This window comes from Telopea speciosissima, chromosome 10 (assembly GCF_018873765.1).
Source record: "Telopea speciosissima isolate NSW1024214 ecotype Mountain lineage chromosome 10, Tspe_v1, whole genome shotgun sequence".
NCBI classification, from domain to species: Eukaryota; Viridiplantae; Streptophyta; class Magnoliopsida; order Proteales; family Proteaceae; genus Telopea; species Telopea speciosissima.
The window spans coordinates 60389483-60409079 of NC_057925.1; the positions used below are offsets into that span (position 1 = coordinate 60389483).

Here is a 19597-nt window from a genome sequence, read left to right on the forward strand (position 1 = left end):
TTTCCTAGTCCACGTGTGGATTAGGAGGTCAAGGTTTAATGGGTACACATTTTCCCTCTTTAGTTGTATCTACTTTGGAGAGTGAGGCCATGGGGAAAATGACGTTACTCCATAGATAATTCTGACCATTGGATTAGAGGACAGTTTAGATTGACCATTCGTCAAGTTTCAGATTCATTTGCTCTCGTTAACGACCACAAAGGCATACATAGAAGGCAGTTGAGAGAAACTGCTTGATGAACGATGATTGATGATGATCTGTCCGTAGTAGACCACCACATTTTGGATGCAAATTCGGTCAGCGCATCGACCTGATCTACTAGAAATTCAACCATCTATTCTCCCATGTAGTGGCATGTATCCCCATAAATGTTCATGATTGTTTATGGTATTTTGATCATTACTAACAATTATCCAATAGGCCTGGATTTCCAAAGTTTTGTTTATGCCACTTGATAAACTAAAATTTTTTTTTTGGGGGAGGGGCAGGGGAGAGGGAATTTGACATGTGAGAAGGGAACTCTTAAGGGTCTACCTGTCCACAAAATTGGGTCCCATTAAACATGTTATGTGGCCATTCTTCTGCCAATCAACTAAGCTTATTTAGAAAGAAAAATATAAATATTATAGGCAGGGGTTATTTGGTCTGGCATTTGCTTTTATGGCAGCTAGATGAGATTGTGAAGCATTTCAGTAACTTCGTTTAATAGAGGGACAACTATTTATAGGTAATCTTAGGAGGGGTTTATGAACCCTAGGATGGTGGGTGAACTGTTTTCTTTTTTAAATGTATTTTTTGGTACTCAAACCTATTGCGTTTTACTTATTAACAGGCTCAACAAACTAGAGACCCAATTTAGAGGCTCTTCACAAAACAAAGGAGACCCAGAAGAGAGCTAGATTGTGCCTCAAGGGCCATACATGGTCTAATCAGGATCAGAAATGACAAAGTTGGAGTGGACTAAACAACTAATCGGACTGCCATAGATTGGTTGGATTCATGGATCGGTCAAGGGTCTCCTTTGTTAGAAGGGGTTGCTCATCACAGAGAATGTAAAATGATGGGTTGTGATGGGATAAACCCAAGGTCTACAGCCAAGACTATAGAGCTTGACCAAATGTCAAAAATTGTAAGGTTTCTTGATAGAAAAGACATTACAATCAAAACGAAAGCCACGGGTCCAACCAATAATAAGCCATTGATTTGGAATCTTCAGTGATTGGGGGAGTAGTTCAACCTCTGAGTGAGAGATTGAGTTCATGACCACCGCTAGCAAAAACGTGTTTATAATGATGTTTTCGTTTTTTTATTGTTTTAAACTCGGTTTGTTGTGTTGTTTAGTTCCCAATAACATGGGGAAAAAAATGGCAAACGATCAGCAATCCGTTTTAAACACATTTAAAATATGTTCTCATTTTTTTCCGTTTATTTTAGGACCTCTGACTTGTTGAACACAATGGCTTACTTAATAAATCATATCTTTCTTTCTCAAACTCGGGTCGACCTGATTTTTTTCACCGATATAAAACTGACACAAAGGGCTAAATTTCTCACGAGATCACTTTCGACTTAGGTTCAATGCAAAGACACTGAAATTGAGCTACAAACTAATGTATCTAAGTGATGGCTTACAATTTTAATTATACATGCATCACTTTGGGAGTGTGTTGGCTATATTGACAACAATGAACACCCCCATAGCCAAGCCACATTGTTCTTCAGAACTTTTGGACATGTTTTTTTTGTTATGGTGTATGAATATGACATTTTTTGTTGGATAATATAAATACACATGTTATACCTTCTTTTCTTGGCTGTGTTGGAGTTATATTTAGGTAAGGGTGCCAATTTAGAACCGAAGCAAAAAAATGGGAATCAAATCTGGTTATTTAAAAACAAATTGAAATGAAAAAAAAATTTGGGTTCTTTTCTTTGTTTTGGAAGTTAAAATTTGATTTCAAACCGTTAGTTTGAACCAAACCTAAATCATATTAAACCCTAAAAAGCGAAAACACAAATTCTAAGATTTCAATTTTCACTTTTCTCTTATGCCTCCGTCATCGACTCTCAACGAGTCGACTATCCTCGTTTCTTTTCTAGTTGTTTGCTCATTTCCTTTTTCGTGCCTTGCTTCTTCAAAGCTGGTACGAGACATTCCCAAGTCTCATACGAATCAAAGAAGTGAACCAAATAAAATAAATCAAATTATTGAGACTATATACGAACCAAATGAGATCAAATACAGAAAACCGAATAGAATTGAATCAATTCGGTTCGACTTCGATTTGAGATTATGAAAATTATTTAGTTTTGGTGTGTACAATATCATCAACAGTACGGAAACTAAACTCAATCCGATACTATTGATACCTCTTATATTTAAGATATCCAAGATGGCTAGGGGTGTAAATGAATAGCCGAAATCTGTTTCCGTATTCGTGTCCGTATCCGTTTAGCACTATCCGAATCTGTCCGAAAGCTAAACGGATGCGGATATGAATAGACTATAGCTATCCGAAAAGCTATATTTACATGTAAACGGATAAAATATCCGATCCGTATCCGTTTAGCACTATCCGAATCCGTCCGATAGCTAATTGGATGCGGATGCGGATATAGCACTATCCGATCCGTTTACAGCCTTAAAGATGGCAAGGCCTCAATCGTAACACATAAAACACAATCGAACCATTTTCGGGTTTCTTGTTACCCGGGCTGGGCCGGTAGGCTTGGTCTAATTTTATTTTTTTTGGGTGAACGGCTTGGTCTAATTTTATTGACGAACATTGCTAGCAACTATAAATAACTGAATTAACCGACATAAGTCATGTTTCATGACTGTCCCTCTTCTCGAACTTCCTTCTCATCGGAGCTCTAAATCCAGAGCTAAACACACAGAGATTCTTCAGTCTTCACGTAAACAACAGCATTCCCCACTCTCTTTGCCTTTTGTTCTTCTTTAACCCTTCTTCTTTTCTTATTAGTTCAAGAAACAGAGAGATTATTCTCTTTTTAAGTTGGAGAAACACATTATTATAGAAGAAGTAATGGCAGGGTCAAGATTCTTCTGCAATCATCTCTTGATTCTTTTTCTGGTGTTAATGAACTTGGTTTTGAAGGGTGGAAGCGTTGGAGTGAACTGGGGAACGATGGCCTCTCACCAGCTTCCTCCAGAGAAGGTTGTTCAGATTCTGACTGAGAATGGGTTTGATAAGGTGAAGTTGTTTGAAGCCAATGACGAGATCTTGACAGCTTTGGCCGGGACAGGTATCGAAGTAATGGTGGCTATACCTAATATCATGTTGCAGGATATGAGTGGGGATCCTCAGGTTGCACGGAACTGGGTCGAAGAGAATATAACAGGATACACAAACATTGGAGGAGTCAATATCAGGTTGCGTAATTACACTTTCTTGATGTTTTAAACCCTGTTTCCTCTTTATATTGTTGCTTCCTTCTCGGTATTGTTCTTTGAGACTCTCTTTTTTTTTCTTTCTTCTTCTTCTTCTTCTTCTTCTTCGTTTTAATCCATTCTATCTTGAGCTTCTTTTCCTTTTCTACTTGATTTTGTATTTCTTCTTTGTAATGGGGTTTTCGTCTCTGTGTTCTCGTTCTGGTTTGCACTTCGGTTTCTCTTATGAAATGATGGGTTTCTTTGTTTTCAACGATAGCAATGCAGTTTCTGCAATTTTGCAGGTCTTTTCTTCAAATTCCTCTGTTTGTTGGGGTGTTCTCTGAAAATGGGTTTCAGCTCGTGAGTGTCCATTTTTTTGTGATCACTTCTGTTTCTGTTTTAATGCCACCTGAAAGAGGACATTTTTAACTAGGACGAGCCATCTTACCATTAGCATTGGTTTGCTCTTCTTTCAGTTCCTTAATCTTCCAGCCAGTCATTTTCTTCAGGGAACTGCTCTGCAAAGTTGGTGTTTGTTTTCAAAATTTTGATATTAATTGTTTCAATTTCAGTTCCTTGATCATGATACCTTCACAAAATCCCATCCTTCCCAACAAAAACCATTAAAATTTGCAGGTATGTTGCTGTGGGCAATGAACCCTTCCTCCAGACATACAATGGCACCTTCTCACAAGTCACCCTGCCTGCCTTGCAGAATGTTCAGAAAGCCTTAAATGAGGTTGGGCTTGGAAACCGTATCAAAGCAACTGTTCCATTCAATGCTGATATCTACAATTCCCCTGTTTCAAAGCCAGTCCCTTCTGCTGGTGACTTCAGGTCAGACATACGTGAACTTACAATTGAAATAGTTCAGTACCTCAATGAGAATGCTGCCCCTTTCACTGTTAATATCTACCCATTCCTTAGCCTCTATGGCAATGAATACTTCCCTGTGGACTATGCTTTCTTTGAGGGGTCAGACAACGGAATCAAAGACGGCAATGCCATCTACACCAATGTGTTTGATGCCAATCTCGACACACTTCATTGGGCCCTTAAGAAAGCTGGATACCCCAACATGCCAATCATAGTAGGAGAAGTTGGGTGGCCAACAGAAGGTGATAAGCATGCGAACCTCAATAATGCAAGGAGATTCACACAGGGACTACTTCACCATGTTCTGAGTGGTAATGGAACCCCAATGCGGAAAAGGAAGATTGACGTTTACCTCTTCAGCCTCATGGATGAGAATGCCAAAAGCATTGCACCTGGGAATTTTGAGAGGCACTGGGGTATCTTCGAGTTCGATGGGAAGCCAAAATATGAGTTGGATCTATCTGGTCACCAAGAGAACAAGGGTCTGATAGGAGCACACGATGTCAAATACTTACCGAGGAGGTGGTGTGTATTGGACCAGCAAGCAGATGACTTCTCTGAATTGCCTACCAGTATAGATTTTGCTTGCACCTTTTCTGATTGCACCTCATTGGGGTATGGGTCCTCCTGTAACCACCTAAGTGTCCATGGGAATGCTTCTTATGCATTCAACATGTTCTACCAGTTGAGGAACCAGAATAGTAGGGATTGTGAGTTCTCGGGTCTGGCAATAGTGACCTATGAGGATCCATCAAATGGACATTGCCAGTTTCCGATAATGATTGCATATAATTCTGCACTGGCATTGCAGATACATGCATTGGTCACCTTCATCTCACTATTTTGGGAAATTATGGTCTTATTTCTTGTATAACAGAGAGCTTCTTTATATTGCTTTTACGAAAAAAGGCTTTAGAATTTCTTACTGTTCATATCATGGTGTATTCTATCTCCAAGTGTGCATTGCTGTATGCCATCAATGATCAATCAAGTGCAAGATGAACTTAAGTGTGTATTATGAGGTTTCAATACTGTCAGAAGAACCTGTAGTCTAGATGCAGGCAAGCCTCAAAGTATAAAACTCAAACCAGTTAGTGTGGTGCCTTACTCGTCTCATTAACCCATGTTAATTATGTTCTGCACAAGTTTTTTCTACATCTGTACTGAAAAGAAAAGGACCTTCCTCTTTTCTGGAGAAAGGAAACAAGGAATATCCAGAAGAAATCAAATTTATCAGATGGGGTGGGGGGTTTAAACAAAAGCTAAAAAGATTTCTAGTTGACTGAATGTTGGATCTTTCCTTAGCTCAGCTAAGTGATTTGTGGCCTTATTGCAGTACCGAAGGATGTAAGAAATCTGATGCAGCCTTCTCTATCATGGACAATAGCACTCACTAATCTCAACTGGATTTGATGTCTTCTCTTGAATATTGTCGATACCACCTTCAAATCACCTTCAATCCACCATCCTAATCACCAAACTCTACCACTTCAGATATACAATTCTTAAGACCAATTATGAACAGAGCTCTGAAGAAGAGCCAGAACTTACCTAAAACAGATATAAAATTTATAAAATGTCAATCACAGGAACTTATAGTTATTATATCAATCAGAAAAAGGAAAAAACTTTAGCTGAACCATTAAATATGTGCAAGCTGAATAGTAACTAAACGAACAGTGCTTATTCTGACAGATGATGCTCTCTTCAAATTACCATCCAACGTCCAAAGCCAATATAGAAACTGAAATTTACCTTCTATAAAGGTGAAAAATGAATGAAAAGGCCAAACTTTTGTTTGAAAAAGCATTCTTTTCCTCTCGCGCCATATCTGTTGACAGGTTGAGAGCCATGGCACTGAAGCTTGGTATTTACTTAAGACTCCTCGTACTTCGAAGAATTAATGATCATGGAGTGGCATTTGCTTGGAAGAATAAGAAACAGATCCACTTTGGACTGTCTGGATGATTGGGACATTTAATTGACATGTTAGGAGGAAAGCAGAATAGACGGCTTCTTAAACTTGTAAACTCAATTAAAGGCTTGATTTCAATCTGCCTTCTTCTAAAAAATCCCACTTTAATTACTGATAAAAGAACTAATAAAGGTTTTTTTTGGGGGGTATTGACATACAATGACAACTAATATTTGTGATGTGTCTTTGCTGGTTTTGATATAGAATGCCCTGAGGTATAATAAAGTAGGGAAAATATGGTACTTCCCCTACTTTATTTATAGTCTTTGGGCATAAAATAATAGGCCCCCCACCCTCTTAATTAGAATCCAATTACAGGCATGGAGTGGACAAAGCCACAAGGTTCCAGAGTTCAGTATCGGGACCAGAATCAGTCACTGCCGATTCCAATTGGAATCAGAATCAGGGCCGGCTGATTCTACCGATCCAATTCCGATTCCTCAAACCCTGCAGAGCCAACCCTAGATATTTAAAGGCAATATGGGATCAGTGCAGGTCATAGAAAATACCTTCTCATGTCCATGGATTGGCTCATTGCTGATCACCCTCTTCATGTGTTTTCATCTTCATCTTTGGTTGAAGGCAACTGATTGAGTGATGTCCATTGGCAGCAACATCTAAAAGGAGTCCTGTCAGCAGCAGATATACTCAAGGAGAAAGCTCTATTCTGTTGACAAGACTGGGTCTCTTCATTTAGTAATTATTTATACAGTAAATATGTGCTGTTTAGAGATGTAAGAAGATCCTTATTAAAAATGAGGAATGCCATTTAGGAGCTTAGAGGCCAAAAACTACTTCAATCGACCCCTATTGGAGCAGGCTGATGTAGGGCCGGGTGTCCCAATGGCGCATGGCCTCTTTGCTCTTGAAAAGCACAATGGGACTACCATGCAGTCTACATATCCTCATTTAGACACATGATTGTAAAATATTGTCTTCATTCAGTTCTAACAGAACTTGGTTCAATCCTCTTTCTCCAAACAAAATTTTCATTGGCTGACCAAGAACAAGAGTCAAGAGATCACAGGAGCACACCTGAAGAACCTAAAGAACCAAAGAGGATCAGAGATGCCAAAGAAAAAAAAATGAAAGGATAAGAAAAAAATATCTCATCTGCTTGCAGGCTCGCACACACACATGCACACTCCCCCCCCCCCCCTCCCAAAAAAAATAAATAAATAAATAAAAGAAAAAGTGAAAATATGTAGTGAGCTTCTGCAACAAGTTCAAAACATGCAGGGAAGGAGATTTCAAAGTCCCTGTATCAGTTTAAGTGGTCATGAAAGAGCTGAGAAAATAATCATGGGTGTGTGAAGGCCAAGGTCTGGGGTGAGGTGAGGGCAGCAAAAGCAAAGCACCTTTATTAAGTAAGATCTAGTTTTAATTTTCTTAAAAAGGATAGTGGAGGGGGTAGGATTTGCAACTGACCAATGAGGGCATTCCAGAATAATCAGAGTCAGAAAAGTTTCCTATATTTTGAATTAACAGCAAGTTAGGCATTGATAATTTTCCCTTCTCCAATTCTGTAAAGACATGGCTATAATCATTTTGACCACAGGTTCACTACTTGATCATCAATCCCAATTTTTCAGGTGGCTCGACTGCATGATATATCAGGAGTAGGAATAGGCCCACCACTCCACCAGCTCATGATCTTAAAGATGCATGGGCATTTTTCTGGAAAATTTACTTAAAATTATTAAGGTAGCCAAATATGCATTGGCCGTTCCAGATTTGTGGTAGAGATCATGTTCAAGTGTAAATAACCAGCATGAAACATATATCCTGACAAAATTATTAACCCGAAATTTCCAAATTTCCGTTCGCTGAATAACAGTCTCCTCCAGCTCCAACCTAGCAAGCTGTAAAGCTGTAGTTATGCTTTTAAAATATTATTAACCCAAGAACTATCAGAACTGGTTCTATGTTTCAGCTCAAGTTCCACCTGATGACAGTGATTGGGCAGGATCAATATCCACTCCAGGAAGTCCAATTTCTACTGATGACATTGTTAAATGTTACCACACCGGAGATAAGTTTAACATTTTGGCTGGTCAGATGGAAAATATTTTCTATTTCTTATCCCTTGATACACCTGCTTCTGGTAGAGCAAATTTTATTACTGCAATGGCATTTATTGCGCAAGATATATATTTGATGGTAATATGAGATGGAACAACTTCAACATGCACAAGCTTTTATGAAGACACACATTTCAAGCCAAGGTGTTCTCTCATTCTCATTTCTTACAATTCTTTTTTTTTTATCTTCTTCTTTTTGTGGTGGTTTTATTCTGTATTCTATTACTATAAAGTACATAAATCCTATAATTACTTAATAAATTATGGTTCAAGATTATGGGATAAAGCAGAGGGGGGAAACAAGCGATGCAGATATCCTATTGTTTAGTCGCCAGAGTGGGTCTTTTGGGCTTTGACCTTACTTCTTTTTGTTGTTTTGCACCATCTCGTGTTCCTAGTTGCTTTTCTTCATGGTTATGAAGTTTTTCATTATCTATCCTAACAAAGAGAGAGATGCCTGGCACTAGATACAAATTCTAGTACAAACTTCAATCACCAAAAACATCCCCCTGTTAAAATGTGAGAATGTTGGAAATTAATATACTTTGGCAAAACAGAAAACCTTTCATTGTCAAGGACAGCAGTTGTTCAGACCAGACACCAAGCAAAACAGATTTACCAATTAAAAATCAGTGCATAACAGTCTGTCATAAATCAGGTTTGCCCCAATATTTGCTTACGTGCTCATGAAAAAAGTGGCTTCCAGTTTATGATTCATGTTAATCAATTATAGCATTTGTTCAGTATGTCTTAATTTGGCAATTACAGTAATGAAAATGGTAACAAGGCAATAACTAGAATGAAGAAACCATAACAACAGTAGATCCTTCTCAACTTGAATATGACTCCTTCTTAAACTTCTCCCATACCTCAAGACCTTTAGGGTGATGATTTACATAGTTGCTCATGAAATACTTATCAGCAGTAGCAAGGACAGTGCTCAGGGCCAAACTGCGCACTAGTCCTTCATCCTTTAGCCAATTGTACACTGAAAACCTAAACTTGACCCTCGGAATTGTATAACAAAGATATTGTGGGAACACCATCAAAGATGATATGGGATAGCGCAATTCATTTACAAGAAAATCAATCTTCATATCAAGCACATCCATACTCTGGTTTAGAACATTTGGAGCAATCTTGATCATCTGAGAAACATCTTTCTTATCCAAACCCGCTTTTAAAAAAAGGTTAAATCTTTCTTGAAGTTCTGCTCCTTTGCCTCGAAAAAGCTTGAGTGCTTTTTTCATCTCTTCTGAGTTGTCTCTAAAGCCCAGGTTTAATAGAAACTCAGTTTTCTTCATCAATGATCTTTGGCTCACTCCTGGGTTGGGCAATGGATCAATCCTTGATCCCAGGACCCACTTCCTCAAGTGTTCAGGGTCCTCCTTCAGAATTCCACGTACTCGCTTCTTGCCACAATTCAATTTAGCAAGGACAGTATTGGGTTTCTTCAAAGTAAAAGAACCAAGTAGTAGGGGGTGAGCATGCACCAACTGGAGGATTTCTTCCCCCTCCATTTCAATCTCAACTAGAAATGCCAACCCTGCTCTCAAATTTTTCAGAAAGGTTCCAACCTGGATTCGAGGAAACTGCTGAAAAACTGAGGATATTTCATTCATTTTCATTCCCAATTTCAGAATCAACCCAATAAGAGAAAAGGCCTTGTTGCCTGAAGCTTCAAATAAGAATTCTGGGCTCCTTGTGAACAAGTTCCCCAATTGTTCCTTGTATCCCATCTCACCAAAGAAGTGGAGGAGCCCAAGCATGTGGCTCCAGTTATAAGAATTTCTATCAGACAAACGCCCTTCAATCCAATCATGTTGAAAGCCCAAGCACTTCAAATCTTCTAATACATTAAAAAACTCACAGTTAGCATCCCCAATCAGTAGACGAGGACTGGAAGCCACAAACTTAATGACAGCAGATCGAGACAGGCCAGAATCTTCATATGCCTGAAGCTTTGACCTCAAAACCCCAGGTTTATACCGGAAAACTTCGAATACTTCCCTGTAAATATTTCCTATCTTATGTCGAGGAATTCCATAATTACAGAGAACATGATAATTCTCCACCAAATCATCATCATCACTCAGAAACATCAGATCTTGAGGAAGTAGAGGATTGAATTCAGAAGGTTTAAGACCCAAACTCTCAAAGAATGGTTCAAATTCATTAATAGGGTGGTAGCGTAAGAACCTGGTTAAGGATCGCCCAATTTCTTGTTCATTCTCGACCCTCTTTAAAAGCTTCTCGAGAAAAGTTGGGGAGTTCTTGCTCATATGCTCTGCATCGGTGAACAGCATACCCCGGGTACAGTGCAGATAGTCCAATAGAGCAGCTTGAGCTTCAGTTCTGCCAGAACGAGAGACTTTGGCAACAGTTTCACAATCAGGCATCGAACTCTCATCTTCAATTCTTGATCTTTCAGTCTGAAGAGCTCTACTGCCACCATTAGTTCGGGTATTTGCAGTGTGGATTGCCCCTGGACTAGAAAATAACGAAGGGAAAGATAATCTAGAGTAGTTTTCTGAAAGATTTGAAGAAACCCATTTGAGCAGAGATGGTGATTTGAATTTCCGTAAATGGGTCATGCCGAGTTCGAAGAAATTTCTACGGTACGAGTAAATGCAGAGACAAAGTATCAATGTCTATACAGCAACAGATTGGAGCAGTTTGGGTTGGTATTATTACCTTTGATTTTGCAGGTTTTAAGGCTTTGACCTCTAATCTCATTATTCTCCGAATTCCAACTGTTGGGTTTCTTCTTCAGCTGCTGCTGCTCCAAAGGCAGCCATTAGTGCAACCTCAGTTTGGGTTTTGCTCCAAGGAGCAAGGGTTTTGAACAACGAGAGGTAGTTCGACGGTACGTCAACATTTTGATCATATGCGAAAAGACGTTGTTGGTCATTAGCAATTCAGCATCATCATGCCCGACCCCTTTTTGATCGTTTTGATCTATGTTGATGCCCCTGTGTGCTTTCTAATTGGTTCCCCTCCGACCTGGCTTATGTCCGATTGTAGGGGGAGCTGGACAGTTCAACCCCATTAAACGACAACAAAAACAGGGATGAGGTGATCATTTCACTTGTGAGGCCCAGCCGCCATTGCTGGACAGGATCCTTTTCCCATTGGTGCAAACACACACAACCTTGATCTCTTGCCTTATTCTCTGTGTGCCATTAAATAAGAAACTAAGAATAGGGGAAAAGAAAGGAGGGGGAGGGGGGAATTTAAGATGAACATTAGGGCCGAGTTTCCCACACCCACAGTGGGTTTGGATGATTCCCAAATGGTATATAGGGGAACCTGAAGGCATTATTTTGGCATTCATAGATAAGGGGAAGAATTTATGACCATTGATTGTTTTTCCTACATCCATACAAAACACTCCTAAAAGGTAATAATGATAAAGGGTAAAACAACGATGCCTAGTCGTGTGGCACTTACACCGGACACAGACATGCACAAAATTACAGGCAACGATCTCTTACCCTAATGATAATAATTAGCAAAAAAGTGCCCTCGTGCAGATTCCTGTATATCCTCCTCACATAATAAATAATTGTATCCACACTGACATTTTCTCTCTATTCTAGCCTTAGCTGTGTAGGCCCGTATGGATATACTATTTTCCAACCCCTCATTGGTTGTAGTGTGTGAAATCCTTATTACACTGTCCTTCTAGGAAATCCTAAGGTTTCATAACATGCCACATTGTAGTTTTGTATCAATAGGAGGGCAGGGTGACAAATCGTAAAATAAGGGGTGCATTTATTGAGGAGATAGGCTGTGAGAGGGTGTGGATAAGAATCATATTGGCCGTGAGTGCTTTTTTCCCCCTAATTATTATTTGGGAAATAGAAGGCCAGGTTGTGTGGTGCTTGCACCTAAAGGTGTAAAAAAAAAACCCAGTTAGCCCGAACCCGTTCTGAGCCCAGATAGGGCTGGGCCGGGCCTATGTTTTATATAGGATCGGCCTGGGTTTAGTGTTTTCCTGGCCCTGGCAAGGCCGGGCCTAGGTTGAGGCCTCAACCCCGGCAGGGCCAGCCCAACCCTGTATTATATAATATATATTGATAGGTGCGACTTGGTGCAACGGTCAAAGTTCCTCCATTGTGATCAAGTGGTCACGGGTTTGAGTTTGGAAACAACCTCTATGCAAAAATTTTCGTTTGGGCTTTGTTAGTTCCACAACTCAATGGGCCAAGATATTCAAGGTCAATCAAGGCCAATCAGGGTTGGGCCGGACTTGGGAAAACCCTACCAGGTCGAGCTAGATTGAGGGTATGCTTGGCTCAGGCTGGGCTTGGGTTTAGGTTAAGGCTCCTAGGGTTGGGCTAGGGTTTAGGGCAAGCCCGGCCCGTTGACACCCCTACGGCCCTACCTGGCAACCAGCACCCAGACACGAGAAGGGTGAAATGGCCGCCCTACTCCCTGTGAAATGAAAAATTCCACCCCTGTTGGATGCCCCTACCTAAGGGTGTCAATTTGGGATCGGACCCGGGAACCGTCCCAATGCCGTCCCACTAAAACCCGGTACCGGACCGTCCCATTAGTAAATGGGACAGTACTAGTATCTGATTTTGGTACCGAATGATAAATGGGATGGGACGGTTCTGGGACAGGATTCCCAATGGTACCAGTACCGAAATACCAATTAGGTACCGGATGGTACCGAAACTACTAGTACCATTTAAAAAAAAAGAGTATATAAGATCTTTTTTTTTTTTTAAAAAAAAAAAGGATATAAGAATTACGACTCATTAAGGTTTCACTAATTGCCTTTTGAATACGAAGAGGAACAGCAGGTCAACAGCCGTAGCTTGAAGTCTCTCCTCACAGAACTTGCTACAGTGCTACTCCCTCGACCAACTACATCTACAAGGTTCTTCCTTTTTGCACAACGGGATTCTTCCATTTTGTAGGACTTCTCCAGATTTAAAAAAATGAGAAGCTTATTACATGTGATCTTAGGGAGTTTGAAGAAGTAAAACTATGATTTCATAATTTAATTTGCTTTATAAAAAACAGTAGACAACTTAAATTTCATGATAGTGAAAAAATTCTACAACACTAAAAAACCCATCTCGTTAGAAACAATTAAACTTCTTCTCCATTTTTCTACAGTGCCTAAAACCGTTTAAGAACCGGTACCGTCCTGTCCTGCTAGTAATCGGGACTGGGATCTAGGTTTGGTCCCGTTAACTAAATGGGACGGTATTAGGATTGGCACTTTTGGTACCGGTACTGGTACTGTCCCATCCCAAATACCGGGAACTGTCCCAATTGACACCCTTACCCTAACAAAGTTCTCATTGACCCCTTGTAGGTACCGCGGCCTTCGAAAGTGGGTTCCTCCACCTTGCGGGCTGGTTCCGAAGAACATCCTGGCTGTGCAAATATTTATTGCTCCACCTCACAATCCATAATAGGCGATGGATTCTTTCATTTTTTAATCAATCACTTCATTTAGTAGTTTTTGGTAGCTCTCATCATTAAGTACAGTTATGCAAACCACTAATAATGTGAAATGATCAAAGCACTCCCAAGTTTTTATCCTTTATGCTTCAGGCTTCTCTGGAGCCTTTACTTACCTGGCCTTTAAGGTTTTACTAAATGTTTGAATGTTTGTCTGAATGCCAGAGTTTTACATCCCATCTTTAGTATCCTTAATGTCTGAATTCGGAAGAGAACAGTTGCAATAGATTAAATAAGTTGCAAAAACTTCCATTGACTTCATTTTGATCACAGTCAGAAACAGGACTCAAATGCTCACTTTTATATAAAACTTTTCTGAATATACATAATACACTACGAGTTGTGAAGTCTTTACACCAAATTTAACTGTCATTCTAACTTTGTCAGATTGAAAATGATCAATACACTTGACTCAACTAAGTCTTATCCCTGTTACTTGCTTACAATCACCTGTTCCACCAATCTACTGTGTTGTAAACCATAGTAGCTGTTAACTCATAATCACAATGGCCTTCCTCACCATTCCAACAATCCAACCTGCCCAGTTCATCTTTGGCCTTCTCCTCTGTTCCGCCAGTCTTCTGTGTTGTAAACTATAGTAGCTATTAATTCATAATCACCATGGCCTTCCTCACCACTCCAACCTGCCCAGGTCATCGTCAGCCATCTCCTTGTTCTTCTACCACTTCAAGTTTTCACAATATACATTGGAATATTGGATTGTATGGAAAATTGTTTTCTTTTTTGCAGCTTTTGGCCATTCTACTCTTTAGCACTAAACATGCAAGCCAAAACTTCAAAACTTTAGAACACTGATTTCCCAACTTTAAACCTAACCAACTCATCCTTCTTCTCAAGCCAACTATATCCAGGCTTCTTAACAACACTTTTCTCCTTCATTAATCTTCTCACAGTCTCCACCCCTTCCCACTCTCCATCAGCAGCATAAATATTTGATAGGGTAACAAAACCTCCTGGCCTCTTCAATTCCATCGCCACAATCATCTCTGCCATCTGCTTTGCTAGATCGCTTCTCCCATGAATTCTACATCCATTGAGAAAGGCTCCGGCAATGGAATCATTAATTTCCATTGGAATTTCCTTCACCAGGTCATAAGCTTCTTCTAGCCTCCCTGAACGACACAGAAGATCAACAATGCAAGCATAATGCTCATTGCTGAATTCAGTACTGTACTTCTCTTTCATTGACCTAAAAATTTCCAACCCTTTCTCAACCAAACCACCATGGCCGCAGGCAGAAAGAAGGCAGGTAAAAGTGACTTGGTTTGCCTTCACACTTTCTTCCTGCATTATCTTGAACAGCTCGATCGAAGCATCAACCATACCATGTTTACCATAACACCCAATCATAGCATTCCATGATGCTACATTCTTTACTGCAATCCGGTCAAATACATTACATGCATCTTTCACACTCCCACATTTTGAGTACATGTCAATGAGGGCCGTACTGGTGAAGACATTGATATCAAGCCCAGTTCTGTAGATCAGACCATGTATTTGTCTTCCTCTATGTAACGACCCCATCAATCCAAACGCAGGGAGCAATCCAGAAATGGTTACTGGATTGGGTTTGAGTCCTGAAACCAGCATCTCTCTGAACAATTCTATAGCCTTTGTGCTTTCATGGTTCTGAGTAAAACCGGCAATCATTGCATTCCAAGTAACCAAGTCAGGAAATAATCCTGTTTCCTTCATTCTTGAGAATAGCACAAAAGCTCTATTGCAGTCTCCATTCTGAGCATAACCAGCTATCATGGCATTCCAAGTGAAGTGATTGGGTTCCAAGTTTTCCAACTTTATTTGCTCGAAAAGTATAGCTGATTGCTCAAGGTTCTTTCCAAAAGAATACCCGCAAATCATGGAAGTCCACGTAGCGACATCTCTTTGGGACATTCCGTCAAACAGTCGACGAGCAAAATCCATACCCCCGCATTTGCTGTACATATCTATCAGAGCATTCGTTACGGAAACATCAGATTCGAAACCCATTCTGTAAATCGCGCAATGAAACTCCTTTCCCTTATTAATATCCATCATACCAACACAAGCTTTCAAGGAGTAAGAAAACGTGAATCTGTTGGGAAAAATCCCGGCTTGCAGTAAACGGGAGAAGTACCGGATCGCATTTTCGCAATTCCCTTGAAATGCCGAAGCTGAGATCATCCAGTTCCAAGCAAAAACACTTGGTCTATGAATCTGTTCAAAGATTACCGTGGCAGATTCCACGTCCCCACAACCTGCGTATACTCCAACAAGCTTGGAGTTTAGAGACTCAACATTCGTGTCTGCACCAGAAGACAATAACAGGGCATGGATTTGCTTCCCTGGTTTCAAAGCCTTGGCTCTCATGCAACTCTGCAACAGAGATCCCATGTGACCCAAATCCAATCCCTTCATTCTTGGGTGACGGTAATGGCTCACTCATCCCTAACAGGGGAAGGCCTCGATTTGTTAATTAGTTGATTTTCAGCGACGACGACATGGCGCCTTCGTATCAGAGCTTCCTCCAAGCCTTCCATGGGCCGTTGGATTCGCTTTTAATAAAATCCCAGCCGTCCCAGACCCTTCTATATGTTCTGTTGATCCGGACCAAGATTTTGCCTTGGGATTGGTTTTCTTGTGTTGTGCAAGTCCGCAACGCAACGGCATTAGAGACTAGAGAGAAGGAAACACCGAAAGAGCCGAGCCATGTCGGAGCAGGTTAAAGAGGAGGAGAGGAGTAACAAGTATAAATATAGCATCATAGTCCCTACCTTCAACGAGCGTCTCAACATCGCCATCCTCGTCTATCTCATCTTCAAACATCTGAGGTTACCTTCTATTAATCATCGATATCGCGATCTTCAATTCAGATATAGCAATCTATCTAATTGTTAATGAGTTTATTGTAGGATGGATATGGAGTTTGTTTATTATTTTTGAGATGGTTTTTGAATCTTATTACAAAGGATCAATTATCTTCTCTGCAAAAGCAGTGGTAAGGCTGCCTACATTATGAGTTTATGATCCTCCCTAGACCCCTGCAGTGGCGGGAGCCTCGTACACTGGGTACATCCTTTCTTAAAGTTAGGAAATGTGAATAAACACCATAAGGAACCCCTGTATACTCCACTGAGCTATAGAAACCCTCATTTCAAATACTTGGGACTGATCACATATGGGTTCTGCCATCCCACTCTTAGAAGTGATCATATGCTCTCTGTCTGCTTGGCAATAAAAAATGGCCATTAAAATCATCAGTTACAACTTAACAAGCATAAAACATATACATAAATAGTGACTTTTTTTTCCCTCATCCTACCTTATTATACTTTTTCAAGGGAACAATTCTTTGAGCTGTCCGGTCTTATTAAGGTGGCCCATCTCATTGTGCCATGTGGAATGATGACATGGCAATTTTGAAATTGGATAGCTTGTGTATACCTTGCATTAGCCACATGTCAAATTTCAGAGTTTAATCCAAAACAAACACCCTCCTGTGTATTGGCATGCATCACTCCCACCACTACCATATACCCTTCCATAGTCCTGATTTTCAAACCTCCATCTAGCCACTTAGCAAACTCCGTTGGGGCTGAAATTTTACATGTTAAAAGGGGACATTGAGGTGTAACCTGTCCACAAAATTTGGCCCTCATCATATCTGCCATGTGGCAAATATTTGGGTGGTCCAAATATTGCCGCCTTGATATGTTTTGATAAGTTTTGCCCTTCTTACAATAATCTTGAATTAGAATTGTAGGTTGCCTTGGCATTTCTCAAATAATTAGTTGTAATTGACACGAAGAACCAAGGAGCAAGTACTAGGCTTCTAAATACACCAAGCATAAGATGATAAGAGGGAACAGTCTCTTTCTCGATTGTGGTAACACAGAGAAATCATCTTTAAGTACAATGTAAATTGAAGAGATTATTGCAGAGAGATTAAAATTCAAAAGTCTAGGGTTGTGGATGAAGATAGTGGGTGAAATGCCAAAAAAAAAAAGTAAAATTGTGAGGGGGAAAAAATATTTCTTGAGATCAGAATGCGCGATTCAATATGGAACCCTTCTTTGTATTGATCTTCATTATTTATAGAACCAATGCAGGGCAATCCATTTGGCTCCTGCCTCTTGGGGCTTGTGTTTTAAGTCATATGTTGAGATCTTGTGATTCAACTGATTCACATGATTCACTACTTGAACTTATCATTCTTTATGTATGCTGCGCAATTCAACACTAAATCAGTCCCTATGTAGTATGTACAAGGTGCTGGTATACCTTCTTTTTGGTTTGATTGGTTTGAAATCAGGGTACTTAAACTATGTTCTGTCTATGGCCTGCGCTCATGGATCAAAGGAAATAAGAATCAGAAGTGTTTTCAACCAACCCTCTCCCTCCCTTCCTAAAAAGAAGAGAACAAACAAAGTTTTGGTGTTTCAGGGATTAAGGAAGAAGAGAATTACGATCATCATACATTTGGATTCTATTTCAACAAACACTAACTGTAAGTATGTAACCATTGGTTCTAACAGGTCATGAGGTTTTGTTTATTTTCATTTACCAGGGTTGCAAATGTGCTTGTGCATCTCCATGTGACTTCCTAGTATTCTTTGTTATTTTTTTGGAGGGCAGAATGGGGAGAGTTCTGCCATGTGTATTTTTAGGCAGAACTGATGCTGAATGCATCCTTTGCTATGGACAATTGAGTAGTTCTCTATGTATCTGACATTGTGGCCCTTTTTGCTTGATATAGGGGTGTTTCAATTTCGAAATAATTGTTGTCGATGATGGGAGTCCTGATGGTACTCAAGAAGTCGTAAAACAGTTGCAGCAAGTGTATGGAAAAGATCGTATTGTGGGTATTTTAGTAATTTGAATTTCTTCTTTTCCTTCTGTGATCCATTTTTGGTGTGTTCAGGTTTCCAATTGACATCACTAATCTTTTCCTTGATAAATGCAGCTATTAAGAGCCAGACCAAAGAAACTTGGTTTAGGTTTGTGCCTTTTCTTTTCTGCTTTAACATTTACATTATGAATTAGGAAATTATGTATTCTCTTGATTCAATTTCAGGAACTGCTTACATTTATGGTCTGAAGCATGCATCGAGGAATTTTATTGTTATCATGGATGGTGATCTATCCCACCATGTAAGTTTGGTTATGAGTTTGATTCTGTAAAGTGTGCATGTGTGATTAAAAATAAATGTAAGGTGCTTATTGCGTATGTATAATCTAGGAACAGGGCAGCAGCCCTGGTGGCAAATGTGCTGGGGATGAGATCAACAACTTGATGGGTAGGCCAAATTTTGGCTATTTTATGATTCCTACATTTGATCTCTTGCATTCTATGGGATGGTCTGAAAAGTACGACAAGAAGTTGATAAGTCATACAAATGCAATCACTATTTATCAAGGAGGTGGTGGAAGATGGTTAGGATTACCAGAATGAGTTTGCAATGTGTCAACACATTTCACCTCCTCCTTGCAGCAATATGCATTTTTGGATGTTCTCATTGGCTACCATGCAAAGTACCTAGATTTCCTATTCAATTTTTTTGTATGCTTGACGCATCATTATATATTTTTTTCTGATATTTTATTTTGTATTTTGCTTGACAGCCTAAGTACTTGCCAAGCTTCATCAGGTAATAACTTCATTGTTGATGCATATTTTCCAGTTCTCCAGATTGAGATCACGTTTTGTTTCCTTAAAGTATTTTGAAGATAGTCTTGAAATTGTTGTGAAATATATCTCCAACTTGCTTTTGAAAAATTAGAATATG

General features: G+C 39.8%; 3 protein-coding genes and 1 long non-coding RNA gene across 5 annotated transcripts; 2 read left to right on the forward strand and 2 right to left on the reverse strand.

The window, feature by feature from the left end:
* The first annotated feature begins 3020 nt into the window (after nucleotides 1-3020).
* Nucleotides 3021-5161, forward strand: LOC122643976 (glucan endo-1,3-beta-glucosidase 8-like). The gene is made up of 2 exons (XM_043837562.1): nucleotides 3021-3395; nucleotides 4032-5161. The coding sequence occupies exons 1-2, from the start codon at nucleotides 3049-3051 to the stop codon at nucleotides 5143-5145; spliced, it is 1461 nt and encodes a 486-aa protein (XP_043693497.1). The 5' UTR covers nucleotides 3021-3048; the 3' UTR covers nucleotides 5146-5161.
* A 3494-nt stretch (nucleotides 5162-8655) lies between these two features.
* LOC122641408 (transcription termination factor MTEF18, mitochondrial-like) lies at nucleotides 8656-11165 on the reverse strand. Of its 2 annotated transcripts, XM_043834634.1 has the most exons (2): nucleotides 11024-11165; nucleotides 8656-10908 (listed from the first exon to the last, which is right to left on the reverse strand). In XM_043834634.1, exons 1-2 carry the CDS (start codon nucleotides 11061-11063, stop codon nucleotides 9158-9160), a joined length of 1791 nt encoding a protein of 596 aa, XP_043690569.1. In that variant the 5' UTR covers nucleotides 11064-11165; the 3' UTR covers nucleotides 8656-9157. The 2 variants fall into 2 exon arrangements, with proteins under 2 accessions (XP_043690569.1, XP_043690570.1); XM_043834635.1 differs by having other exon boundaries at nucleotides 8656-11162.
* A 3204-nt stretch (nucleotides 11166-14369) lies between these two features.
* On the reverse strand, nucleotides 14370-16312 carry LOC122641574 (pentatricopeptide repeat-containing protein At5g59600-like). The gene has a single exon (XM_043834851.1). It carries the CDS (start codon nucleotides 16227-16229, stop codon nucleotides 14613-14615), a length of 1617 nt encoding a protein of 538 aa, XP_043690786.1. The 5' UTR covers nucleotides 16230-16312; the 3' UTR covers nucleotides 14370-14612.
* A 314-nt stretch (nucleotides 16313-16626) lies between these two features.
* On the forward strand, nucleotides 16627-18962 carry LOC122642982. The gene is made up of 3 exons (XR_006330138.1): nucleotides 16627-16642; nucleotides 18568-18669; nucleotides 18775-18962. It is a non-coding gene; the product is annotated as an uncharacterized LOC122642982 (long non-coding RNA).
* The last annotated feature ends 635 nt before the right edge of the window (nucleotides 18963-19597 follow it).

What these genes read in the sequence shown, in the direction of transcription:
- LOC122643976 (XM_043837562.1), top strand. Translation starts at nt 3,049, where the DNA reads ATGGCAGGGTCAAGATTCTTCTGCAATCATCTCTTGATTCTTTTTCTG. An exon ending in ATTGGAGGAGTCAATATCAG is followed by an intron (nt 3,396 to 4,031) that starts GTTGCGTAATTA and finishes TAAAATTTGCAG; the next exon opens with GTATGTTGCTGTGGGCAATG.
- LOC122641408 (XM_043834634.1), bottom strand. Translation starts at nt 11,063, where the DNA reads ATGAGATTAGAGGTCAAAGCCTTAAAACCTGCAAAATCAA. An exon ending in CTTAAAACCTGCAAAATCAA is followed by an intron (nt 10,909 to 11,023) that starts AGGTAATAATAC and finishes TGACCCATTTAC; the next exon opens with GGAAATTCAAATCACCATCT.
- LOC122641574 (XM_043834851.1), bottom strand. Translation starts at nt 16,229, where the DNA reads ATGAAGGGATTGGATTTGGGTCACATGGGATCTCTGTTGCAGAGTTGC.